Source organism: Alnus glutinosa, chromosome 3, assembly GCF_958979055.1.
Source record: "Alnus glutinosa chromosome 3, dhAlnGlut1.1, whole genome shotgun sequence".
NCBI lineage: Eukaryota > Viridiplantae > Streptophyta > Magnoliopsida > Fagales > Betulaceae > Alnus > Alnus glutinosa.
In genome coordinates, this window is record NC_084888.1 from 808,152 (window position 1) to 835,903 (window position 27,752).

Consider the following 27,752-nt stretch of genomic DNA (forward strand, 5'->3'; position numbering starts at 1 on the left):
ACTTTATTAAATTGGTTTATAATAATTTACTATTTCTTATTTTCTACGCTTTTCTTTCTTTGTTTATTGGAATTAAATAATGAGCATTGACGTCACCTTCTCTCTTTTTTTTCTTTCTTCTTTTTATTTTTTTTATTTATTATTTTTTTGTAGTTTAGAATACCTTCACTAGGTGGAATTTGGAGTTCAAAGGTCTTATATAGACCTTTTCACTTCCAAGGAAGGTAAACTTTAATTACCTTTTTCTAACAATTACAGCTAATCATATTCTGAGATCGAATATCTACCTTAGATCTCTGAGCTCTTGCTTAAAACACAAGTAGATGTTCCTGTCATGATTAGTTGTTCCCACGGGTTTCGCGGACTTGTTCTTTCCAAAAGTGTCATGAGAGACCTGATATGTAATAAAATGATGAATTTAATTTATTTAAATATTTAAATTTAATAATTTAATTAATATTTTGACACATAAAATTGCAGTTGAATGTAAATTAATATTAAAGGGGCGTGAAGACAGCTTTGGTACAATTATCTTCCCGGCCGGGGTTGTTATTTCAGTTACAAAAATGTTAACCGAAACAGTTGACATAACTTGCAGAAAACGGCAACCTAGGAATGGGTCTAATCTTTTTGCTTGCAAAACCCGTAGCCTTTGATGATTTGCCACTGATTAGCGTGTGTCGAATTAAATATGAAAAATGACAACATGGCACCATTTAGTTGAGGAATATCATGTCAGTGCGAACTGTCCTGTATGAGTGTGTGGCAGACGTGGTTGTTGTGACACAGATAATGACAAACAAATATTTCTTTTCACATGCAGTTATCAAAGTGGTCAAATTGTTTGTCATTTTGGTGGCATGACAGGGAGTGCAAGTTTCCCATAATGCACCCCTTAAACTAGGGGTCATCAGTCGATATTCGCTAATCTCTGAGGGGGAGAATAGGCCTACCCGGTGGCGTTGGTCATCTTCTACTGACAAACACAAGTCAAACCGAGAGGTTAATGCGCCTTGTGGGGCCGAATGGGCCTGACATGGCTTGAGGCTCGGGTGGGCCTTTGGTAAATTGTATCACCATAACCAAAATTTGGTAATGCACGGAGCTTCTTTTCCAATTGCAATTCTATACTTATTTCATTTTGTACTGAAAATTGTGTTATTATGTGAAAGATTTAGAGTGCTTATGGTCCCGTGATCATAGGCTAAAAGTACTTTTCAAAACAAAATTGCATAAAGTATCTTATTTGGGAGTGGGTTTGAAAAAAAAAAATAGCGATTATGCAAGGAAATGTGTTTTTACTTTTTCAAAATGCACAATTTTAAAGTCCAAATTGCGATTTTATCAAATGCTTAACTTTCTTTGTAAAAATCGCATTTTAATTATCTACGTCTCGTTGTTTTATCAATCACGTGTTTTGGAACTGTTAAATTAAATAGACACTTAGTTAATTAGTTCAATTACCTTACTCTAGAGAAAGTAATCTGTAAATAACCTTTTATTTTACTTGAAATAGTTTGCATGATCAGAAAATATACCCACGTCCTTGTAGCTCCAATCAACATCTTCAAGTGGTCCAAAGCTACAGAAAAGCTAGATTACAGATATTCCGTATGGGGAAAGGATTTTGAATTTTTGACTGTCAATTCTCGAATATCTGGAGGCATCATTTGCTCATGCTTATATAACATAATCTCTTGTTTGTTTATATAACATAATCTCTTGTTTGTTTGTTTGTTTGTTTGTTGGACTATATTACAAGGAGTTACTTAAAAACCTAGTCTTGATGTTTCATATATTACGTGAATTCTTCTCCTTCTATTATCAAAAACGTACTGTCAACATTTTCTCATGTTTAGACTTTCATAAGATTTCATTTGGATAAACATTCATATATCCACGGCAGTTTAATAAACTGGGTTAAAAAATTTCTTCCACTTCAGTTTTGAGGAAAACTTTGCCTTTCTTGTACGATTAATTTCATCAAATTAATATGAAATTTAGAAACATACGGCTTTATTTGATAAAACTTTTATTCACGTCAGAACACTTTTTCAAACTAAAAACGCTATCTAAAAATCATTAACAAGTCCAGCTCCTAGAAAAGTTTTAGGGCCCATCACTTAAGAGAAATCAAATTCAAATCATGAAGGCATATAAATTACAAACAAAATACAACAGCAGCTTTTCATTTGTAATAGATTACAGGCATATTGGAATTCATATCCCAAACCCCTCCCTCCTTGAGATACTCTAGATACCTTGCAAATTCCGGCTTGGCTGTAGTTTTCTTCTTGCGACGAGCGTTGAAGAGGCTAAAGAGTGGGTGGCTCTTGGTAACCTTGTTTGTATGCTTCACCTGAGAGCTGTCTGGAAAGGCTAATTCCGGCGTTGACTTTGTTAATGAACCGAATACTCGAGCTGGCAAGCTTGTAGACCTCTTTAACTTCACCTCCAACGTACCAACTGCAGGCTCATCGGCTAGTTTTTCATATCTCCGATGGCTTCTCCGTGTACTCAAGGCTCTAAACATGGCTTAATAGGAGAGAAAGCAGGAAAATGGCTTCAACTTAGCGCTGCTTACACATGGAAGGGAAAGGGTAGCTGACGATTGTTGGATGAGAAACTAATAGGGGTAAGCGCACGCCCTGCTTGACATTTTAATCATCCTTGATTGGTATTTGTTTATTAATATGTATTATTGTTTACTTTAGAGTTATCCCAACCACCCCACCAGATGTCAAACCTTCATCCCACGGTCCATAGCAGCCTCACAAGACTTTTTCTGTCTACAAGAAGAATATACTCTCCTACTCTTCAGACTCATTTCACACTCGTCGACGTGTTTCATAACTGCTGATGTTGCGTGTTATAAGCCATTTTTTTCTGTTTTAAGTAGCTTAAAACACGTGATCAACAAAGTCACATAAAAGTAAGATGAATATAGTAAGACATGTTACGTCAGGAGAACAGTGAATGATTATGAGGCAATTCTATTGACCCAGTAATTTCATGGCACGAAGCTAGACCTACTAGGAAACCCTAAATCAAAGCAAAATCACCGGACTCTTTTGTAATGCTGCTTTTTCTTTCCATATATTACTCCGATGAACACGGGAAATGTCCAATTTTGAACAGTGCATTAATATTTGCTTCTAACCTCTATACTTTTGAGTTTGAGCTTACATTCAGGGGCTACATAGATAAAGAGAATTATCAGATGGGCATACAGATATACACTTGCAGTATAAAAGTACAAAATGTGCAGCTTGGCTCTATATGTGAATTCATCGTACATACTGACATCTGGGCTACCGCTCTTCTGAGTTGAATTTGTTCCAAGCTTCCTAGAGACAGACCAACAGAAACATAAGTAACAAAAAGATATGGTTATCCAACTATAGTGTTTCAGTCAACAAAAATAAAGAAGGAAAGGGAAGTACAATTGCAACAAAACACTAGTCTTTTAATTATGCTAACTATGGATGCAACTCGGTCCTCGGGCATTCGAAGACTCAGACCAACTGACCGAGTTGGCTAGGTTCGGTTCTCGACTACTTACCGCAGACCCATCCCTAACTAAACTTCATATGTATTATATCTTTATTATGTACATTTCTTATCATTATATGTTGTTACAATATGAATCTATAATGCACCACACTTACTAAACTAACAAAGCCATCTAAGACTATTCAAACATTATATATTGTCTCATATTTTTACTTCTATATCTCTCTTTAATAAGATGCAGGATTCAGATTTTGTTTTGTTACATCTAATGGTGTATATGGTGCAACTACAATTAAAAATTTTAAATGATGTGACAACATATACACCATTAAATCTGTGAAATCTACTCTGAATCATGAAATAGATCCTCCCCATTTCACCTGATGTGGGGGGAGGGGAGATGTTATCAGATGGATGTAATTTTTCCATGTGGTATTTGCTCCAGCCCCTAAATCTTAATGCTGCCTAGCAATATCAGGTGCACAGCAGAGGCCATTTGCTTCAAATGCAAGCTTAAAATCGTTCATTCAAGACACCACAAGCATATGAAGATGAATCCCTTCACCTACCAGGCATAAATAGAAGTAGAAATATAATAACTTGAAATTTGTGAAGAAGATGGCAAGCCCAGAACGCACCTTCAGAAGATCAAAGACCTTTTCACATATGTACTTCTGCTGAATGCTTGCACCCCGCTGTTGTAGTTTATCAGGATGAACACAAAGAGTGGCTTTCCTGTAAGCTTTCTTTACAGCAGCAGCAGTTATGACTTCTGTTAAAGGGATTGGCTGCCAACCACAGTCGGGCCCAAGGATCTGCCAATGAAGAGAAATTAGTTACGGTAAACACCACCAAAGCTAGAGTCTACAAAGAAACTGAAGAGAGAAGGTACAGTCATTTGGTTATTCATTTGCTAGACAAATTCAAACATCTCAATCTTTTACTTCTGACTATGTTAATCATATGGAGCACAATGCAAGCATAGACAATCAAGAAAAAAGGTTCTGTAGTCAATATCAGATTCTTTCTAGTATCAAGCCCCTTTTCCATTTTATGAAGCTCTTGAGAACTGCTATGGATGCGTTACATTTTACATACATCTCCAAGAAAGTTACCAAACTTACCCAGGAAAGGTGTAAAATATCTCATACATCGAAGTTTAGGAGCAGCTTGAAATAACTGAAGCAGACTACCAAGTTTAAATTCAAGGAAATCAAAGTGTAAAATGTGTTTTGCATTGGTTGGAGCTCCAGCATCATGCTAACTACTAGACCCGACAGAAATCTGCCATTTTCGGAGACCCGTGTTCGAAGATGGGGAGTTACTTCGGGCCAGCCAACAGGGGCAACTTGTTCACCACCTTTCAGATAAAGGTCTACAAATGATCTTTACTCCCTCGGTTCAGCACGCTACCCCCATTAATAGGAAAGCGATTAATAAAGACTAGTTCAATGTTCAGATAATCAACATTAATCAGTCATTCAATCCATTCTCAATTCTCTGAGGCTCAATACTAGTGCATAGTCAAATGCAATCAAGAACACAGTGCACCTTCACATACCAGGCTCTATCCACGTTCAAGACACAAGAACCATTTACATTCCAATCATGTTTAGAGAGCCTTCTGCCCTAAACTACATTTTTCTCATCACAGGTTGCAGCAGTGAACACTTCAATGGTACCACGTGTTTTGTATCCTATAGCAACACTCAAAGAAATCGACAGACAAGCATATGCCATGATTTAAGTAGGAAAATGGCACATACATATTGCAATGTTGAAAGCAATGCACGCAGATTCCCTTCTTTTCCACTTGACCACCTCCTGACATCAGCATCCAATGTTTCTGCTAATCTCTGCAAACAATATTTCATCCAAAACTATCAATTACAAATACAGACAAACTTTGACATTCTATAATTTTCTTGACTGTTTAAAAAGATTTTTACATTTCTCTCAGCTTGCTCTCTCTGAGTAAGGAGATCACGCATATTTTTCTCTGCAAGAGCTTTTGCCTGAAATAACACCAGAAAACTTCGGTTATTTTTGTTACATATTAAATAACAATCCAAATGTCGTGCACAAGGAAGAAATTCATACCGCACGCTCAGTTGTACGCTGATGCCTCTCTAATCTAGCTTTACACCTCTGGGGTGATTCACCTTCAACTCCTTCAGATCTCTCTGTATAATAGGCAGCTTTTGCAGAAAAGATACGTAGTTTAGAAGCAGTCAAGCAGAAGGCAGTTGAAAATTGAAAGAGAATGAAAAGAAGTTAAAGAAAACATTTTACAGCAACAGAGATCTACAACAGGTGCTTCCAGGATCGCATACCTCCATAAACTAAGGAAGAGGAGCTCTGTTTCATTTCACTATTTCTGAAAGAAACTGGAAATTTATCAGAAACAGATCTTTCTACTCGTTCTCTTGTCCCAAAAGCAGCCTTCTCAGCCATCACTCTTTCCACGGCACGCTCCCGAGCCTCTGCAGTTGCTCGCTCTATTGCAGCACGTTCTACTCTGAGCCTGGCTTCCATAGTTGCCTTCTCAGCGAATGACTTCTCCCGAGCCTCAGCACATGCCTTCTCTAGTCTTTCACGAGCCTCTGCCATTGCTCTCTCCACAGCAGCCCTTTCTGCCTTATCACGGGCTTCGGTATATGCCCTTTCACGAGCTTCAAGTGTTGCTCTGTCAACAGCCATTCTATCCTTTTCTCTTTCCCTCTCCCTCTCCCTCTCTTCTTCTATCTTTCTGAGGCGATCCATCTCCAGCTCTCTTTCTCTCTTCGTCCTTTCCATTTCTTTGTCTTCTGATGTTAAGGTCTCGTTAATATTCTTCTCTTTTCTTTCCGTAGTCTTTCTAGCAATAACACGCGGAGATGTTTTCTGGATGTTTCCTTTTGCTTCAGACATAGCTGGCCGAGCTGCTTCTATTTTCCTTCCACCTTCAATCCAGTCTTTCTTCACATGGGTTGGCATGAATCTGTCCTTGCTTTCTTCCTGGTCCAGAACAGCCTGGGCCTGCTTGATATTATTTCCTCTCTCTCCCCATTCATGTGCAAATTTCCTCTCTTGATTTATAGGATCGGAGTCCAGTTGGGAGAGACTCTTACTTCTGTATGTCTGAGTTTGCCCAACACCAATGCCGGGTGCACTTACCTTCTTCACACTGTCATCTAAAGGAAGCGACTTTTTATCATCTTCCATCCTAAATCGGTTCTCTTCAAGTCCCAAGTCTCCTTGAGCGACATCAGATGCTTTGCATTTTTCACCAACTAGTACATTTGCAATTTCAACTGCTTCTGGATCCTTTTCTCTATCTTTGGGTTCAGACTCTGTCGTTCCATTATCTTCGTGAGCAAGGGCATCTTCAGTTTTTTCCATCTTTCCACTGTTTTTATCTTCTGCGCAGGTTAAGTCAGGTGCTTGAAGGTTTTTATTATCCTCCAGCCTTGATGCCCCATCAGAAACACTAAGATCCTCCCCCTCCATGCGCACAAAGGTTCGTTTAGCCAGTTTCAGTGTCTTCCCGGTTTTATCCCTCTCCATTAGCTCATGCAATTTGTTTAGTCCCTTCAGTTCTTCCTTCCCACCAGCATCTTTGAACCTCTTCTCAGTCTCTTCCCAGATACTCGCCTCTTTTGCTGTCTTCTCGATTTCTTCAAGTTCAAATCCTTCTTTGGATCTTCTGTCATGTTCTTTTCTTTCCTGAGCCCTTTTCAGGTTTTCACTGCCATCTTCTTGCTCAGAAGCTCCATATAGACTCTTCTCCTCTTCTTTTTCACAAGCAACATTGAGTCTCTTTTCATTTTCCTTTCTTTCACAAGCCTCTTGTTGTTTCTTCTCATTTTCTTCCCGCTCAAAAGCCTGTTCTAGTCTCTTCTCATTTTCTTCTCTTTCATGAAATTCTTTTTGTTTCTTCTCATCCTCTTCCCGCTCAAGAGTCTCTTTTAGTCTCTTCTCACGCTCCTCCTGCTCAAGAACCTTTTGTAGTTGCTTTTTATTCTCTTCCTGCTCAAGAGCCTCTCTTAATTTCTTTTCATCTTCTTGTCTTTTGCAAGCCTCTTTCTGTTTTTTTTCATTTTCATCCCGCGCAATAACCTCCTCCTTTAATCTCGTTTCACTTTCTTTCTGCTCAAGTGCTTCCTTCATTTTTTTCTCATCTTCTACTCGTCCTAGAACCTCTTTAAGCCTTTTCTCATTTTCTTCCCACTCAAAAGCCTCAATTTTTCTCTTTTCATCGTCTTCCCTTTCACAAGACTCCTTGAGTCTTTTCTCACCTTCCATTTGTTTACTAGCCTCTTTCAGTTTCAGCTCATTCTCCTTGTGCTTCATGGCCTGCTCAACTTCAAATTTATTTTCTTCCCGCTGGAACTCAGCCAGGTTGTTGCAATTTTCTGATACATCAGCTCCAGTTGATTTCTTTTCAGTTTCTAAACGCTTTTGGGCTACTCTAACTTCCTTCTCATTCTCTACCTGCTCAAAAACCTCTTGAGCCACTTTCACCTTCTTCTCGTGCTCTTTTTGCCTGTGTGCCTCTTTAACTGTTTTTGATCTCCCATTATTTTCCTCCTGTTCACAAGCCTCGTTTTTAGATTTCTTCACATACTCCAGCTCATGATTTCCTCTAGCTGATTTCACGTTCTTATTATCTTCTTCTTTCTGTTCAAATACTCCCAGGGTCGCCTTTCTCTCCTTCCGTCCTCGCTCGTGAATTTGTGTGTTATGCACTGAAATCTGTACGTGGTTCGTCTGGTGAAGAGCCTTACCAGACTCATCTGTTCTCACCAATTCAAAAAATTGCGATGCTTCTTTCCATTCACTATCTCCATCAATTTTATCAGACCGCAGAGATGACCAGGATTCCTGGCCAAGCTTTTTCTCTGCTGATTTTTTAGCCACTTTTAGAAGTCTCTCTCCTTCAATTGAAACTGGAACTTCCTGGGCTTTCTTTGTAACCTTTTGCCTTTCCTCCCTGTTGTCTTCTCTGTGACAAGTTCTCTGCTCACTATCATCTCTCGAAATAGCACACTCATCAACAATCTTACTCTCCTTCTCTTCCCTATCCGGTACATGCTTCTTTGAACTCATTTTTGCACTGCCTTGAAAGCCCTCCTTCTTCCTATCCATTAGTTCTTTTGCACTTCTGAGCTTGGCTTGAGCTTTCTTCATTGCTTCCTTCATAGCAGCAGCAGATGCAGCAGCAGATGAACTTGCATCAACCTCAACATCAAAGATAGGTGGTGAACTATCACCTGCAGTCCCTTCAGAATCAATACATTTGCCGTTTGTAGTCAATCTAATGGAATCACCCTTCTTGACATCTGCTAAAGGTGGTGGTCGAGAGGGGGGTGGCAATTCAGAGGGCTGCGTTCTAAGACTGATATCAGATACAGTTAGAAACGTCTCACTAGGAAGAGAACCACTTCTGCAATATGCTTTTTCAGGTTTAAGATCATTTCCAAACGTCTGTCCTCCAGCAGTACCATTACGGGGTTGTGACATGGTTTTCTTCAGATGCTTTCCCTTTATCATTCCCACGCTAAAATCCATACTGAGACTGTCATCATCGGTCACCTGCAAGAATGGATTCTCATCTTCTGTCTTTTGCAAGGGACCACTTTCATTGAATACAAAAGTGAATCCAGGAACAGCATGTAGCTCACTTATGTGTGTCGTCCCACAGGACATATATTCATCGCTCCACTGATTAGCCTTGTGATAAGAAATGTTTAACTCCGTATTACCATCATCAAACGACTGGTAACAATCCCCGTTTGACAAGCAATGATTCTTCTCAGAATGATCTGACTCTTCTGAAAGAGATCCACTTCCTGCCGGAGTCCTATGAATGAAGAAACAGGGGAAAGTATTAGATAAAGCCTTCAATTCACTTTACTAGCTAAGCTTACTACACTCCAAATTCCCCTTCAAATTTGGACAAAACATACTCACTCCAAACAAAACCCCAACTTTAGCCAAAACGCCCAAGATTCTCTACAGAACAGTTCATCTCCCGAGTCCCCAACACTTCTTTAACCAGAATCACTCGCATTATCATGGTACATTTTACAAATAGGAAACAAAAAGATCAATCCTACCCAATAATCTACAGGGCCTGTCTCGCACTTTCCATTGAAACCCACAAACCTAAACACTCAAACACACAGACAAAGTATAAGTCAGCTAAAATACTCCATGAATTACAAAGAATGTTCTGGAATGTCATATATAGCAGCAGGACAATACCGTTATACCCGAAACACAAACTAGCAAAAACCAGACAAGACCAACAAATTTTTACATTATTTCACGCATTCCATTTCAAAGTATACCAAAAAAAAAAAAGCACCAAAAGCCGAGAACTTGGAACATGATCATACGCACCAAGCTTCTTCTTCTTCTCCTTCAGACGAATCGCGGTCCCCACCCTTGGACTTGTCAAACAGCAAGTCCTCGTACGACAGCGCACAGTCCAGACCGTCGAAGCCCCCGAAGACCTCGGTGTAGTCGAAGCCGGAGCTCCGGACATCGAAGAAGACCTCGGAGTCGTCGACCGCCGGAAGATCCAACACCGGAATGGAGGAGGCGCGTGAAACGTGGAAGCTCTCGAAAATCTCGCCGTAGTCCTCGGAGCGCGGCGAGAGCGTGGCTGAGGCACCGAACTTCGGCGGTCCACCGTAAACGTCATCGAACATGGCCCTACCTCCGAAGCCACCGCCATTGTTGCAGGCCTTCCTCGCCACCTTACTGGCGCCGTTGGCCCTGTTTGGCTGGTGAGAATGCGAGAGATTTTCCATGAAAATGGAGCTTCTTAGGGTTTTGCTTTATCTAATTTTTGTGCGTTCTTTTTCTTCAAACTTATTCCTGTGACTCTGGTTTTTAGTTTCTTTCTCTCTGTCTCCGCTGCAGAGAGTGCAGAGGAGTCAGAAGCGGATGAACGACAGAGAGAAAGAGAGAGAGAGAGAGAGGGAGAGAGAAAGGAAATGAAATGGAGTGGAAAGGGTAAGTGCAAAATGACGAAAAAGGGCTTCTGTTATTGTTTCAAGTTTTCAACGTAAATTTTTTTTCTGTTTTAAAAACTCGGTATAAGAAATAATAATAATAATAAATCGTTACTTTTTTTTTAAGTTTTAGGCTCCATTTGAGTTTACGTTTAAAAAAAAAATGTGATTTTTAAATAATGATTTTAAAGTATATGATGTGAAAAAATTAATTTTTAAAGGCGTAGTTAAACGTTTGGTAAAATTATAATTTGATTTTTAAAATCGTAATTAGCTTTTAAAATTTTGTTTTTTTAAAATAAAACCCATCTACCAGTTATTTGAAAAAACAATTTTTTGAATTTTTCAAATTATAATTTTTTAAAAATATAATTTTCAAAAGATTTATTTTTTAAAATTTAATTTAAAATAACACTTTTTATTTACAAAATCATAATCTCAAAACTCACTTTTTAAATTGTCTTATTTTGTTTTTACGCAATCAAAAGGAAAGGGGAGAGAGAAGCTACAAACAAGAGTGCAACAAAATCATACTCACAAAAAAAAAAAAAAAAAAAAAAAAGAGTGCAACAAAATCCATCAGAGGAGAGAGGATAAAGACAAGGAAAGCAAAAACCAAACAATCCATGATTAGCAGCCCAGCTGCTACGTCAGCCCTTTTGTTGACTTTCCTATAAAATTTAGAAGCTTCCAGCTAAATAACTGATTGAGCTGGTGAAGAGCATCATCTATGATGATAACTTTGATTAAAAAAATAATAATAATCACTTCAAAAATAAACTCTTTTTCTCAATTTTTTTTTTATTTTTATTTTAACGACTTATCGTTAAAGCCTTTATTTTCTATCTCAAATTAAATATATTAACAAACAATTTATAATTAATAACACTTTTTTAAAAACAACTTTTACATTTGTGTCCCGTAAAAAATACATTGTCCAAAAAAAACACCAAACACTCCCTAAAACACATTTACATACTTTTTATATTGAGATTCTGCAAGAAAAAAAAAAAAAAAAAAAAAAAAAACTCCTTATATTGAGTTGTGAAATTTTATTACGATGAGTCAAGTACGGAACCCGAATTGTCGTTATAAAAGAAAGAAATAAAGCATAAAGCATCTGGTAGCCGATTTTATGGTCCAAAATAACCCCGAGGAGGAAAAAAGGAGGGTGGCATTGGGAATTTTGGTTAGGTTGGAATCTTTGCTGTATTATATATATATATATATATATAAATAAATATAGTCCTATGTTCCAACCGAACTGTCCCAAAATTTGGTACTACATGTTAAACTCGTTCGACTTTAAGGTCGGCGGGGGAGGATAAAGACAGTAAGTTCATCTGTGACACTACAATTGTATTATTTTGGAAGCATTTTGGTGGTAGGTGTGTCCACTGTCCACTGTCCACAGTACCCAACATCAACACGGACAGTCAAAATGTCCAAAATAGGCATTACCAGCAACCACATTTACTCCTTATTAGAAAATTCACACCCAAATTTTAAAAAGTGACGATTGATCTCCTCAAACCGTTAACATGTTTTCCTTTTTTTTTAAAAAATAAATAAAGGAAAAAAAAAAAAAAAAGAATAAGGTTGTTGGGAGGATATTTTCGAAAACAAATGTTGACGTTTGCGTGATATCTAATTCTATGCAAAAGTGGTTTCAATTTTGTTTTTTTTAATTGACACTTCAAGTATTATAGTAAAATAAAAATGCGATATTTAACTTTTTTTTTTAAAAAAAAAAATAATAATGTCACTAGAAAATAAATATTATCAGAAATAGTTAAAATAGAGTACTTACTTTAACAAAAAAAAAATGCAGCGGTTTAATAAAAATGAATCATAATGAGCTAAAAGCGTTTATCACAATATTGAAACATCATGATTCAATACTACTTGAAATAACACTAATTGGGAGTATTATGTTTACAATGCTATTTATAATCGTTAATTACTTGCTATATTATTTCTTAATAGATATGTAATATAGTTATGAAAAACTAAATTAAATTCAAATAATACACTATTATCTCACATTTTTTTTCATAAGACTGATATGACAGTGTTCATGAACTTTTGAATAAACTATTATGAAAATAAAAAAAAAATTAAAAAAGAAAAAGTATACCATCATGAAACGACAACTCTATTGTCAATGTGCTCCAAATTAATTACCAATTGTTTAAATGTATCCTCTATAAACTACCAAAAATTTTCCCTTAAAGCCAACGAATAGACAAAAATAACTATAAAAAATTTTAAATAAGACAAATGTATCTTTACAAATTTGGAAAAAAATAAAAAACTAAAAAAACAATTTTTTATTAAAAAAAAAAACAAAATTGATTTTGAAAGATTGGAAAGAAAAAAAAAAGATTTTTTCTTTTCAAAAAAGAAAAATGAAAATCCAAGGGGTGTCCCAAATTAAAAATTATATAAAACAAAATCTTAAAAAAGAATGAAAAACATTTGTTTTTATTTTTTTTCCTTTTTTAAAATTTTTTTTGTTTAGTTTTATATAATTGTATGAATGGTATCTTTGTCATTGTGGGGCATATTGACATTGTTTGATAGTTTATAAGAGATATTGACACAATTGGTAGTTTAAATGCACATTGATAATTGAATGGTAGTTTAAGTATAGTATATATACTTTTTTTTAAAAAAAAAAATAAAAAAAAATTAAAATCACATGGTCTATTAAAATAAATACATGTAAGTTTAATAGGGTAAATTAAAGGGATTTGGGTTTATTTAAAATGACGAGAAAGCATGACATCTAAAGTAACATTACGTTGTATGTAGTAGAAATTAATGATGAAAAGGCAAAGTTTACCGATTACGTTGTCCACTTGTTCCAAATTAGGTTTGCATGCTATAAAACCATAGATTGGGTAGATGGAGCAATTTATAACGTGGATGACATGCACAATGGGGAAGATTTTGAAAGCGACCCAAGATTATATAGCATTTACTTGAAGCCTAACTGTCCCCAAATGGTGGCAGTTGGGATTGTTCAATTTGTTTGCATCATCTTGTCCCCAAAAAGAAATAAGACTAAAAATTAAAAAAAAATAAAAAAAAAAATTAATTAGGGCAAGTCTCTTTCTGTATAGATATTGAATTACTAAAGAGTTTACAAACTTTTTCGGTTATTATCCTTGTTATTCTTCTTATCGTAGTTATTGAGTTATCTTTCAATTATACTATAGCCATTTCTTCTGACAGCCCATTTATTAAATTACCTAAAAATCGTCGTTTCGTGTCATCAAATTATTGAATCCATTATTTTTTTTTTTGGCTTAATGCTTATTCTTAGATGTTAAGTTTATTTCTTGTCATCTTTTTGTATTTTTTTTAATTTATGCAATCTCTCTTATTACAAAAACAAACAAACAAAAAAAAATGTCTTTGTTGTTTGTCCATAAAATTTCACACATATCAAGGTAAATTGGAATTCTTGTAAATATTCAATTACAGCAAGGTAAAAAGATTTTGCCTAACCAGTTTGTGCCTTCCAAGAAAATTAAAAAAAAAAAAATTAAAAAAAAAAAAGGGTTAGAAACAAACTTGTCTCTGGGGGTGTGTCTGAAAAGAAGAAAAAGAGTAAAACAAGATTCTCGGTATCGGAATGTAAAAAAGGTAAACAATGACATGTACAGTATCTTCTTTTGCTTTCTTTGGCTTTTGTCCCCCCGTAGGCCGTATGTATTGCCCGCCTATACAAACTATTTCACTGCTCCTCTTTCTTTTTCTGGTCCAAAGATTCAAAGATATTTTCAACCTTTTCCCCACTTCACAGGTAAGATTCAAATCCTTGCATTCCCTTTTCTCTTTTTTTATTTATTTATTATCAAAAAACACAAATTATAATTTGATTCAAATATAATAGTGATCTATTCAAAATCTTATGTATTAAAGTATTGATTAAATTGTAGTTTAACATAGTATCAAAGACAAAAGGTTTTGAATTAGAATCTTGACTTTGTCTTTTACCTTCCATTTCAATTAAATATTTCACATGTTGGGCCTTACATATTAAAATTTAAGTCATAATTTCACGTTTATGTCATATTAGAATACTTTTTTAAAAAAAAAAACAAAAACAAAAACTACTATCTAAAAAGCATTAACAAACAGAGCCGATAACTCGGATTGTCATTGCATGGGAGGGGCACTTCAGTAATTTAAGCCAATAAAGAGGAATTGAATTATTGAAATCAAAGGTAGGCCCATGGATAAGCCTCATGCCAATTGCCAATACAAGAGAAAGAGGGGCTGTTATGGGGGCCATTTTGTTGGCCACTTTTTTCATCGGTCACAATCTTTGAGAGATTGAAAAGTCATCATTCCAAGATACAAATAATAGATTCGTTTGTTTAATTATGTAAAATACCAATGAATACACAAAAACAGTATCAAATTTTGTACAAATCAATCATATGATCGAATGCACACAAGCAATGTGGTAACACCTATGCAACATATTATTTTAAGCATATGATCGATCAAATGACAGAGTTAGAATTTTGATTCAGAAGAAACAAATATTAAAAATATTAAAAAAAAAAAATTATTTAACAGGCCGAGAAGTCATTTGGTCCCTCTCGTCCCCGAGTCCCGACTTCGCCACTCTTAAGATGGTCGATTTAATAACCGATAATTAATTAACTAGTGGGGTCCTTTGTTCATCTAGGTGATCTTCTTGATGGTATACGGTAGGATGTGTGGGTACATGTAGCACAGGATTGGTCCTATCAAAGATGTAAATTATTTGATCATATTATTAATTTTGGTTGGTATGCTTGGTGGCGGGCACATAGTTGGATATGGAGCCACACTAAATTATACAAATCCATGTCGTATATGCTACTTGTAGTGTCGTAAAGGTTTAAGAATTCCTTAACCAATTAAAAAAATATATCACAAAACTTGACCCACAAATCCTACTAATTGAATGACAGATCATATTTTGATTGTGAAAGTTTAGAAATAGTAAATTTTTTTAAGGGGTTCAGTTTTTGTTAGAAGGATAAAGTTTTCAAGATGTACAGAAATTTCTTACAAATCTGTTAGTAGAAAATTTCATACAACTCACATATAAGATTAACAAATGTTCTTTGGCATGTGAGAAGCACATGCTATATGTGCTTCTCACATGCTTTTTTAATAACATTAATAAGAAAAACATGTGTTTCTCACATGTTTAAAGGACATATGTTACTCTTATATGTGGATTGTATGAAATTTCCTACAAATCGGTTTGTAGGAAATTTCTGTACTTTTAAGATTTTCTTTGAATCGGGTATTCAGTCTATTAAATCAATACATGTTTTTAGAGCATGTGATTTAAAAATGTGTGCGAGAATTATATATTCTAAGAACATATGTATTGCTTGTAACTCAGTTTAAAGGAAAACTTCACATCTGTTTGATACGCAAGAAGAGACCAAGTAATGGAATTGCTATTTTGTTTTATTTGATTACGACATCGTTATTAGGAAAAATCATATTCTACTAAAATGATGAATAGTTAATTATTCTAAAAAAAAGGAGGGGAATAGATACTCTCCTATGAATTTAATAGCTTTAAAAATAATATCCAAAAAAATCATTATTCATTATCATTTCGATCTCCCTCATGGGTGGCCACCACTTGACCGAGCCCACTGCATAGTCTAAACAACCACTGGCCACCACCCGACCTAGCCCACTATCGGTCACCATTCAGCCCGACCTATTGCTAACAACCATATTTGGCGAGCCTCTGCTGTTTTAGCCCACCATCCACCCATAATCTACTTCTAGCCATTATTAACCAGCTCGCAGGGCCTAATTCATTGTTGGCCACCCTGACAGTAAATTGAGGTGGATGGTGGCTGAAGATAGCAAATGGTCAGAGACTACGATAGACAATATCCATATATGATTAGCAATAGGTAGGGCTAGGCCAAGTGGTGGCTAGTGGTAAGCTCCAAACTGGTAGTTGTGACCATTAGATCGGATGGTCCGACCACCTTCACATGGTGGTTGGTAGTGATGCCAACCAAATTGAAGGGAGGGGGTGGGGGGTAATACTCATTATTGTTCTCAAATAATCATCATTCCATTCCAGTCTACCAAATGTAGCCTTCATTTTTTGCCAACAGTTTTAAGCAAATGGTCATTATTAGCTTAACGATGATGTTCGAATCATTCATAAGGTGATTAATGATAGCTCTCTAGGGAAATGGCAGGCTCGGTTGGGGGTAAGGGCGAACCAATAATAGCTCTCCACCGACCAATAATAGCCTATTGGATTGCATCTTCCCATTTATGATGATCCATGCACTTCTGTATGAAGCATACAACAAAATTTGTTTATTTAATGCTCAATTTATTATATATCTAATTTTTGGTTTTATCCGAAACTAGGTATAGCCGGATTCAGATCTTCATGTAGTAATTCAAACAACAAATATGAAAGAACTTCTATAAGACCTACCCGCCCAACCCCCCCACCTGCCTCTGTTCCTTTTTCCCATTTACACAACAATGAACAATAGCTAGTGGGAAAGGATAGGGAACATGGTCATTTCAGCAAGACATGATAACGTCCAGTATACCAGATTCCATGTTCTTTATTCTGAAAATAACATATGTAAAGCAATTGAGTTCTACAACTACAGATCTGTGAGAGCTGCACCAATGACTCGAGCATCAAAATACATGTTCCATCGTAGCAGATGTTCTCAATAAACAGAAAATGAAGTTTCTGGTCAGCCAGAGAGGGTGAGCAGAGCCATATGTCAGAACGTCGATACTCCGACCCAGCTCCCGAAAATTATTGGAAATGAAAAGCAGCTGTTCTCCATAAATCTGGATACAACAAAAACATCATCTTCACAACAAATCTGATTTTAAGTAGCTTTTTGTACTTTATCTGGAAGTATATTATCAGGAAGGATAAGCTCTTGAGGTGTTTCACGAACAACACCCAGCATTGAGTCATACTCCTCATCACGGTGAGCAAATTTCTTGCGAAGTAGCTTCTCAAATTCAATCTCATCAAAGCTCTTTGCATTTTCAGCTGCATGAACCTGTGCCAGGTTGGAATAATTTAGAGCTGACTGGGAGATGAAGGCCATCTCTTCTTCGGTGAGTTTCCTGAGGAACTTTGCTGGATTACCTCCCCACACCTGCAGTAACAATTTAAAAGCTTTAAATAGCTCCATCTATTCGTATAATCGAACAAAGCCACATTTGCTAAGAAAATATGAAGCTCAAACACAAGGCATCCATAAATGGTAAGAACTCCTAGAGACTTAACAGCAAAATCAGGCAGGAGGCTGAGTGAACTAAAAAGTACAAGTCCAAAACCTTGAAAAATCAATTAATTGCCCAAATACCATGTTTCAACTTCCAAGGACATGACATAAATTTCGATTACTTAAGCACATGGCTTTAGTTTTAAACGTAAATAATCAAACTACAATCAATACATTAAAAGTATAATAACAGAACTAGTAACCTTGAGAAAAAGATGAAGGGCAGCACTAGGGTCAGCAGAAACAGACTCAGATTTCTTTTGCCTACCTTAAAGGTTCTAACTTCTAACATCTCTCATCGAAGTAGAACTGAGGTCCATCGCCTAAGGCGCCACATGTTGAGCCTACCTCAGCTTTGGGCTTAAAGTATCCCAGGGTACAGTATTTAAGAACATTGGGCTCAAACCCCATTGTAGTTGCTCATTTGGCTAGACTTCCTATGTAAACTTCAATACAAGATTTCATGACAGAGAATATTACAAAACAAAAAACTATGCCAAATTCCAGGCACATGAAGGCAATGTGGACAAACCTCTCCACAGGGAATCCTTGCGTTCTGTCTTACAAGGGCTCCAGCAGCAACCATGGCATGTTTCTCAACATAAACCCCGTCAAGCAAGGTTGCACCCATACCAACAAATGCCTCATCCTCAACAGTACATCCATGTAAGACAGCACTATGACCTGCCAAGTTCAAATTGAAACCGTAATGCAAAATCCTCAAGGAACCCACATCAAGACCATGTTGATAACATTTGCAATGCAATCACATGTTACCCACCCACAGTAACATTGTCACCAATTATAGTCGGTAAAACTTTCCCACTCAAATTAGATTTTGCCACGTGAACAAGGGAGTTGTCTTGAATATTGGTTCCAGACCCGACACTGATGCTGTTAACATCACCTTCAAACAAGAAAACACAATCAGACAAGAATAAGCAACTTATGGCATGCACACAAGCACGAGCATACAGAGAAGAAAATGAACAAACTCATTACATATGAAACGTTTCAACAGGGTAGCATTAATCATTCAAACCAATTTCAAATCACAACAGAGAGACCAAAAAGAAGTTGCTTTTGATTGAGTGTGCAACATATAACAGCTTATGTTGTCATTTTGACGCAATGTGCACTGATTTCCCCAGCTTCTCTTAAAATCTTAGTGAAAATCAATGGTTCAGTAATTTTCAGTTTTGTAAATCACATATAGAGGTGAAAAGGTTGTTCTGCTAATTGTATAACACATTATCATTTCCAATAAAAAATGGTGGTTGCAATAAGCAGATATTGTTTCAATGCATAAAGATGATTATAGTAAGAAATATTCCTAAAGTTTTCTTCATTATTTCTGTTTTTCTTTTCCTCATATTTTCCTTCCTTTTCTTCATTGGTAAACAGGGATAGCAACCCTCAAATTTTCACTTCTATATATAGATATGTCATTCTTTAGATAAGATATATCCAAAATTATGCTGACATTAACCTTTTCTACTTTATTATTCTTAACAAGTATTACAGTTGTGGTAATAGATGTATAGTAGAGGAATTTGTTTCCATATTATATGCTTTTTTTTTTCTTTTTTCGTTGCAAACACTACATAAGAACATATCAAAGTATCAACCATGGCAACATGCAGTCCTTTGAACATAATTACAACAGTCACTGTAACAATTACAAGCACTACAGTGGAACATTAGAAATTATCATGAGAAATATATGACAACGATATGAATCTAGAAATATACATAGCAATCTGCAAGTGTGCTCCTTTATTATCTAAACACCACTTGGAGAAAGAAAGTAAAAAGAATTCAAGATTTAAGAGCTTGTGGTTAAGAGATTTAGGCAGCCTAAACATCCTTAAGTTTCATTTTGGTGCAGCATGCGTACCTCTCAAAACACATCCATACCAAATGGAAGAACCTCGTCCCACCTGAACATCACCAATGATAGATGCACTAGGGGCCACAAATGCATCCTTATCAACAACAGGAGCTTTGTCAAATATGTTCATGAGTGTCCTATGCCTAGACACTACAAAAACCAATATAAACATCAGTTATAAAAACTCTAAGGGGGTATTCAAAGTCTAGAGGAATAAGAATTAAAACAACAGAAGTTAACCAAAGATAAAGAATCTTATGCATGTACATGTAGATGATGTTAGACAGTTCCAGAAAAGCATTTAAGTGGGTAAAGCCTAGTATTCTTAACCCGTAATGGAAAAAGAAGCAATGCCTTGCAAGAAGAAAACTAACAAAACCAAAGACTTAGTTCACATAGAACATGATCTCAAACAAACATAAAACAAGATCCCCTAATAATGTCATCCTAAGAAATATTCTATACATCGTGCTCCATGGTCACTGAATCAAAGTAGGGCAAGCAAAAGGGGCAACAAAACTAATAACCGTTAGCAACGACACTATTAGGTACCTAACAAATATGCTAAAAGCTCTAAAACTTATTGAACGCAGAAAGTTAAGCCTTGAAATTTATCCCATAATAGACCGGCTCCATTTAGTACCCATACCCCAAATTGGGCCCACCAAGATCATAACAATCTACCATGCTTCAGTGCCGGCTTTCACGGAGGCCTACCGTATAGCGGCTTCCACTTCGGATCTGGTAGACCTTTTCACTTTTGTGGCGGCATTACTCAAGCACTATAGGTAACCCTTTCTATAGGTTGCTTCCTTCGAGATTCGAACAAGCGACGTGATGCTTGCTCCGATAGTAATATTAGGCACTGGTTAATATTAGGTACCTAACCAATATGCCAAAAGCTTCATAGCTGATAAAATGCAGAAAGTTAGCCCCTTAAACCTATCCCATACTAGGTTGACCCACTCTAGCGCTCATACCCAAATTGGGCCATACCAACATCATAACACATTCGTTACCTCTTTGGATAGCAGCACATTATAGCTGGATTGTTTCTTCTTTTGCAGATTTTTTGAATTTATATTCCTTTATTTCTTCCTATTAAGGGTTCTCTCGTATACTTCATGTGTAGTTTGTACTATGGTTGCGCCCTCGGCACTTAATTAATGATATGAAATTACTTATTAAAAAAAAAAATCATAACAAACATCCCTTTAGATACTGCGATCAATAGTGAAATCAAGCAAGAATTTAGCAAGTTCTCCAATCTGATAACAACTCATATTCTTTCTTTCTCCTTTCCTTTTGTGTTATACCTATCTCCCATTATAGCCTTTTCAACCATATACATCTTTCCGTACTCTGAAGCAGAACATTTTTATAGCACGTTGAGAAAAACGTATCAACTAAGCTTAACGCGTAACACAACCAGCTCCATATACAAAAATTTACCAGCTAACTGGACTCGATGCCACACGCATAGATTAAGTAGAAAATTTGTCAAATAAAACAGTCACATTTCGTTTTTCTGAGTATCAGATTACACTAATTACTTCAAATTTCGCTGATCGGTTTGATTCTAACATGGAATTTCGGGGTTTCTAGGGTTTAGAATTAGCAAAGATCCGCAAAAGGAAAGGACGTACGTTGTTCTTGGAAGTAGTAGTTGCCTTGGAAGCGGCAGCCGAGGCGATCAAGGGCTTGGCCGGTCTCGCGGATCCAGAATCCGACGGTGTAGATTGCTTTTCCCAGCGTTCCCATCTTCCCTCTGCAAATGAACGGTCAGACTGGGAGTTGTTCCTCAATGGCCAGTTGCAAATTTTGGTGTGCATTACGAGTGGTACCTTGCAGCTGGAGGACGTCTTTTCTACAGTTACTTTTCCTGCAATTACTATGACTGATCAAAGGTCTGACGCCACCTGTCAGCCTTAGATTTTGCCAGGCAAGCCGCCACCTATGACTTGGTAGAGTAATTTCTCATCCTTTTAAATTGGGAAAATGTTCCTTGCATTACAAACCCACAACATAAGCATAACAATTCCTCACATGAGGATGTGTTCCAGTGTTCTCTTTAAATTGAATCTGAAGAAATTCTTTTGCCACGGTCTACTAAATTACATTTGTCCTAGTAGGTATGTTATTTGCAAGTCACTTTAATTACAAGTCTACACCAAGACATATTAGGTATAAAACCTATACATGTAGATCTCACGAAATATGTTAGTAGCACAATAATGCTGATATATCCAGCATTTTCATTTTTTTTTTTTTAAAAAAAAAAATACTGAACACATGCATTATTATACAATTATAGTGTAGAAGTTGTGCAAATAACATATCTTAGGTTCCACATACATGAAACCCAAATGCATGGGTCTCACACCAAATATGTCTTAATGTACACTAAAGTGATATACAAGAATCATCAACCTTGTCCTTATAACATAGAATTGTAATAATTATGAGTAATTCTACAATTTTATCTTCTGTTCCTTTAATAATGATGACTTTTAAAATCATAATTTGATTAAAATTTAATAATGATCAATCACAAGTCCAATAGTAATTTAAAAGCCACATCATTATTAAAGAAACACAAGAATGACTTCTTGCATTATTTAATACTTATATGTATTTTTAATAGAATTATTGAAAAATGTGATTATAACACACATTTTTAAAAATTTATGTGAAATCATGCTTTAAAAACAAATGACAATTTATTAGTCTGAACTACAAAAATAAAAAATTCACCCAATTTAAAGGAAACCTTGGCCAGTCAATTTTGTTATTGCAAAATTAGAGACAATGAAACTTAAATTTGGAAATTATCCATAATACCCAATTTATATAATGAATTGTTTCGGATTTTTCTTAGAGTAATGTTAAACACCACATTTTTATTTTTTGATTTTTGTGGCCAATGTAATAATATCAACCAACTTTTATATATATATATATATATATACAGTGAAACAATGACCGATTAGTGGAAAGTGCAGTATATATAACTTCCCTTTTTCTTATAAAAGTCGTTCTACGTTTTGGAACGAGTAATACTATTTTAATATAAATATGTACTTGATTTTTTCACAACAGGCAGTAAGAAAATCGAGGACTCAGTAACATTGGTCCTCATGCTATCTTTGGCATGTTCAACTCTTCACCAATAACCACATTCACAACAAATGTTACAAACTATATTTTTATCTTATAATTATTCTACAATACTGGCGTATTAGATTTAACCAACTCTTAAATAAGTCATTTTAAAAATAAAATAAAAATCCGAAGATTTATTGAAATTGCCACATCAACGTTGTGAAATAGTTGTAAAATAGAAATGTAGTTTCTAGCGTTATCCAATGAGAAAATACGCAACTTGAAGGAATCTAACTTCAAGTCACTTCTCTTTACAGAAGCAGCAGCATCCAACATATAGATATGTATAGAAAAGTATATAATATCAAGAGTACAGCATAATTAAGCACCATTTATGACTAATAATTACATGGTGATATAAAATCTGTGCAGACAGGCATGCTGCAAGAAGTCTATCAGCCTATGATAATTTAGTGGTCACTGCCATTCTACTAGTTTTCAGATAAGTTACTGCCTCAAGCTTTCAACGATGTAAGACGCATACAGGTCCCTGCAACAGAAAACATTCATGTAAGAGAAACAATGATTGGTCATAAGTTCCAGAAAAAATACAATCTTTAATAGAACAAAAAATCTAAATTCATTCGCAAACAGAAAATTAAAAAAGCAAATCATTGAGTTTTGATTTCATACAAAAGAAAACTTCTCAAGAAACTCACATGGAGTACTTGATGGCTTCGATGGCAGACTCAGCTGGCAGGAAGTCTTCCACAGCAACTTTCTTGTTCTCATTCTTTTTGTCTATCATTTGTTACAAATGAAGGATATACAGAGCAGTGAAGCAGAGATTGTGAACGGATAACCAGAATTCAAAAATAAATGAAATATCTAGTAAGAGTAGCTTTGAATGTTTTGAAATAAATTTATTGGGTAAATAAAATCATGCAAGGGTACATGCAACAGCGTTGAAATATGTCAACCTTCAAGCTAATAAGCACAAGCTACCCCCCCCCCCACCCCAAAAAATAAAAAAATAAAAACAAAATTTAAGAGCAAGTTTGCTTAGTAAATAAGTGAGAGGATACAGTCCTCAAAGAAGCGTCGGATTTCAGCAAGGCGATGTGGAGGAATCTCCTTGATGTCCTTGTAATGGCGAAACTCAGGGTCGTCAGCACATACTGCTATGATTTTGTCATCCTTTTCACCCTGCATCAGGATTGTTACAATTGCTAATTCCTCTTTCAAGTTTGTCCCAAATCAGATGCCCAGAAAGAGAGTAGAAAACATCGGATAATTTGGAAATTTTGGAAGCTAGCTGACAAAATCATAGGAAAAACAACAGAACTTCCTTGGCTATTACATCACTGAAGACCTTGTACAGTTGTACCATTTTGAATATGACCGACCTCCCTTAAGAGTGGCATCTGGATATACCAGATTCCTTTTCAAGTGTTTCTGTTTTTCCACAAGTAAGCAATTAAATTGACCAGATTACTCCTGATCAGATACAGAACAGACTGTTGATGGGTCGAAAGCAACAGATATTCTGATGGAGGTTATTGATACTATACCAATACCAGAGGAATTCATTCACCCTTTCATCAAAGGCCAACGGTAGGACAACCCACTTGGACCTCAACATCAAGCCAAATTCAGGTAACCCAAGCAACTCGTGGGCTAAATAAAACAATGCACGAATAGAGTCCACATAATATAACCAGAAAAGGAGAAACTTTGTCCAGTTCTCCAGTAACATCCTTGGGCAGCTAATTTTTATATTTACCCAACAGCTCCTTAATCGTGAGTTAATGTGCCTTTAAAATAAGAAACAAAAGTCAGAACCACACAGGCAGGCAAGATAAATCCTTTACCTGGTCAATCATTGGCATTAATCCAATAGCACGAGCACGAAGGAAAGACCCAGGTAGCACAGGCTCCTATAGAAAAAGAAAGTACAAGAAAAGAAAGTTTCAAGTTCAGAAATTTAAAAATCTGATGTTATATTCATTGTGGCAAAGGTGGGATGTGTAAAAATGCTACCTGCATCAGTACCAGGACGTCCATAGGATCACTGTCTTCACAAAGGGTTCGCGGGATGAAACCATAGTTGTGTGGATAAACAACTGATGAGTAGAGAACACGATCAACCTATTTTAAGGACTGATATGCTTTAGTTATCTACTTCATGTAGCTCATACATAAATTTAACAAAACACGCCAGCATCCTAGCAACACTATTGTTAGCAAGAGCACCAACATGGTATTTGTGTCACAAAATCTAATTACAACATAATATGTAGGAAAGAGGGCACAGTTTGGCATCAATTGTTTTATTATGGAGTATCATAACATGATTTTCCCATAATCTTATTACATGCATGAATTGTACGATTTGATAACCTTGTCAAAGAGGTAAATGGTCACCTTCTCTGATTAACAGATATGAAGTAACAAATGATAGACAATAGCTGGTTAAATTTTAAGTGTATATGAAATATTTCATGACAACTAGACTTATTTAAATATGTTAGGGAATACAACTATTTTGAGTCTAACCTAAATAAAAACACCAAGCAAGTTTGCTACAATGAACAATGTATATGGCTAGGAACATATTGGATAAGTTAAAAGGGGAAGAAAACTCATACTTTTATAAGGCCACTTGTCTTGTCAAGCTCGTACTTAACCTTGCTGCCTTTTCCAATTTCAACGACCTGCCGCAGAAATCCAGAGTTGGATTTCAAAACAAGAAATATTTTTGAGATAGAACATATGATTCGTTATATACTCAGAAAGATATACATTGCACCAGGCTTAATTATAACAAAACCGTATTTAGGGAATCACTAACATAATTCCAGCAGGGTACATTTAGCATTCTGTTCAGCATTTGTTGTTGAAAAGCAGGGTCCTCATAGGTTAAATAATCCTGTTCTTTTTTGTTTACTTTCTTATCCACCTCACTAATGAACAAACACAAACTCTCAGCCACTTTTCCTTAATGTAGAAATTGATACGGTAGTTTGATGGATTTGAGTGAAAGCAGCAAGATATACCACACATATTTCTTGCCAGAATTCTTATATAGCCCTAAGTAAGAAACAATTACTATCTAAAAGTTTCTTTTGAAGCTCGCAACAATGAAGATTGAGGACACAAAACTTACACAGTTGAAAACTGCTGGAGCACCTGGCCCTGCATAGATTAAACAATCGAGCATTATACCCAAAAGATGTAAAATTGCAATATGTGAACTATTTGACAGTTCAAAAAGGACCTTACTACGAGTATGTGAGATTTAAGTGTTTCACTTAGCACAAGAGTCTCATGGACATCCATTTAAAGTAGAAGTAAACTAAAAGGTGCATTGAATTTTACCAATCTCCAAGTCATGCCAGGGATGAGCAGCAACAGATCTTCTAGACATCGAAGAAAGGATTCTCTCATTGAGAACCACTTGTGGGAACCCTGTTGAATTTTTCCCACTCGCTTCTCCAAAATGGTGAGCCATGTTCACCCTTCACAATACCTTACGAAATATAAAGAGTGGAATCATATAACCACTCTCAGTAAACCACAATTCTTTTTAATTAAATCATTTGGAAGTAAAAATAATTGTCACTTGAGAAGAAATCACGCAGAAGAACTGGAAGCATCTACTGTAGCAGAAAAAGAACCGGACTGTAACAAAGAAGAATATCCTTCACCAATAAGGAAGAAATCGTACAAAACAAACCACAAGAACAAGTACCAACAATGCCTAGATCCAACCAGAGACTGAAATAAGAATCCGGAACCTTTTAATGAATTCAAACTCTAAGAAATGAGAGCGTCCACGCTAGGCCTAATTTTGCACAACAGATTAACCAAATTTAGAATCAGCAGATTCACAATATAAGCTTGGCAAAGGTAATTAAATTAATTGGTAAACAATAACAAACAGTTTTTTTTTTTTTTTTTAGAAAAAAGACCAACATTTCTTTAACAACAATTACTTCTCATTTAACCGGATTAGGGTATCGCCCTAGTGATCAGAAACATATGCATCATAAATCATGAATTCAGATTAGCAAAAGGAAAGAAAACAAAAAGTTGGCGAAGCATTATCAACAAGGCTAATACCCCAATAAATCAATACAAGTATAAGTAACAAACAAATCAAGATTAACAATCAAAACAAAAACTAGAAAGAGAACAATCACAGTTTTCATGCAAACTCAAACACACCCAGAGCGAGAAACCCACAAGCAAACCCTCAAAAGCACACGCAGAAAAATTGAAAACACACCCCCATGACACAAATCAACAGATACCACAAAACTACGTCTAAATTCAGTCTCTTTAAAGGGTTTTCATCAAATGGGTATCCACCAAAGTTGCTCTCTCAGGAAAACAAAACACATACAAATACAATACACTCACCCGAAATAAACCAAGAAGAATCAAATCAAAACAAATGATAAGAGTTCTTTACGGCAATGAGAAAGGGATAGGGAGCACTCACAGACAACCACTGAAAAAAAGAGAAGACAAAGCTTCGGTTAGTGCACGTGTTAATGCAATTTGCAAGCTTATATATATATAGTGAGAGCTCTAAGCTTATGTTTATAGCTTAGAGCCGTACATAATGCAAGCTTAGATTGAGAAGACAGTGGTCTCATTTCCAGCGATCAGTCATAAGTCAACACGCGTCGTCCGATGTGAGTGGAGGGAATCGGACGGCTGCGGGTGCGGGTATGTGTCAGAGCTTGATTTTCTCTCGAATTTGGACACCTTCGAAAGAAGTATCAGAATCGGTAGTGCTGATATGGTCACCTGCATCGCAGAGCAAGGCCCAATGACCGCCTCCCACGTAAGGAAGTAGTCAAAAGTTATTCGGTGATGACGAGCGAGAGTCCTGTATTTTTCATCGTTTGTTTAGAACCTTCT

General features: G+C 36.1%; 4 protein-coding genes across 5 annotated transcripts; all 4 read right to left on the bottom strand.

Moving 5' to 3' along the window:
- Positions 1-2,123: 2,123 nt before the first annotated feature.
- Positions 2,124-2,652, bottom strand: LOC133862341 (uncharacterized). Its single transcript, XM_062298127.1, has one exon. The coding sequence runs from the start codon at positions 2,531-2,533 to the stop codon at positions 2,189-2,191; it is 345 nt and encodes a 114-aa protein (XP_062154111.1). The 5' UTR covers positions 2,534-2,652; the 3' UTR covers positions 2,124-2,188.
- Positions 2,124-10,501, bottom strand: LOC133862340 (auxilin-like protein 1). The gene is made up of 7 exons (XM_062298126.1): positions 9,898-10,501; positions 5,847-9,355; positions 5,614-5,711; positions 5,463-5,528; positions 5,280-5,369; positions 4,152-4,328; positions 2,124-3,347 (listed from the first exon to the last, which is right to left on the bottom strand). Exons 1-7 carry the CDS (start codon positions 10,308-10,310, stop codon positions 3,312-3,314), a joined length of 4,389 nt encoding a protein of 1,462 aa, XP_062154110.1. The 5' UTR covers positions 10,311-10,501; the 3' UTR covers positions 2,124-3,311.
- A 6,568-nt stretch (positions 10,502-17,069) lies between these two features.
- On the bottom strand, positions 17,070-21,565 carry LOC133864628 (gamma carbonic anhydrase 1, mitochondrial). Its single transcript, XM_062301018.1, has 5 exons — positions 21,368-21,565; positions 19,728-19,871; positions 18,612-18,737; positions 18,363-18,514; positions 17,070-17,701 (listed from the first exon to the last, which is right to left on the bottom strand). Exons 1-5 carry the CDS (start codon positions 21,480-21,482, stop codon positions 17,423-17,425), a joined length of 816 nt encoding a protein of 271 aa, XP_062157002.1. The 5' UTR covers positions 21,483-21,565; the 3' UTR covers positions 17,070-17,422.
- Positions 21,566-23,147: 1,582 nt separating this feature from the next.
- LOC133864847 (soluble inorganic pyrophosphatase-like) lies at positions 23,148-27,482 on the bottom strand. Of its 2 annotated transcripts, none has more exons than XM_062301276.1 (9): positions 27,328-27,482; positions 26,202-26,352; positions 25,990-26,018; positions 25,472-25,537; positions 24,864-24,971; positions 24,695-24,760; positions 23,909-24,029; positions 23,543-23,624; positions 23,148-23,373 (listed from the first exon to the last, which is right to left on the bottom strand). In XM_062301276.1, the coding sequence occupies exons 2-9, from the start codon at positions 26,332-26,334 to the stop codon at positions 23,331-23,333; spliced, it is 648 nt and encodes a 215-aa protein (XP_062157260.1). In that variant the 5' UTR covers positions 26,335-26,352; positions 27,328-27,482; the 3' UTR covers positions 23,148-23,330. The 2 variants fall into 2 exon arrangements, with proteins under 2 accessions (XP_062157260.1, XP_062157261.1); XM_062301277.1 differs by having other exon boundaries at positions 27,246-27,331.
- Between the last annotated feature and the right edge of the window lie 270 nt (positions 27,483-27,752).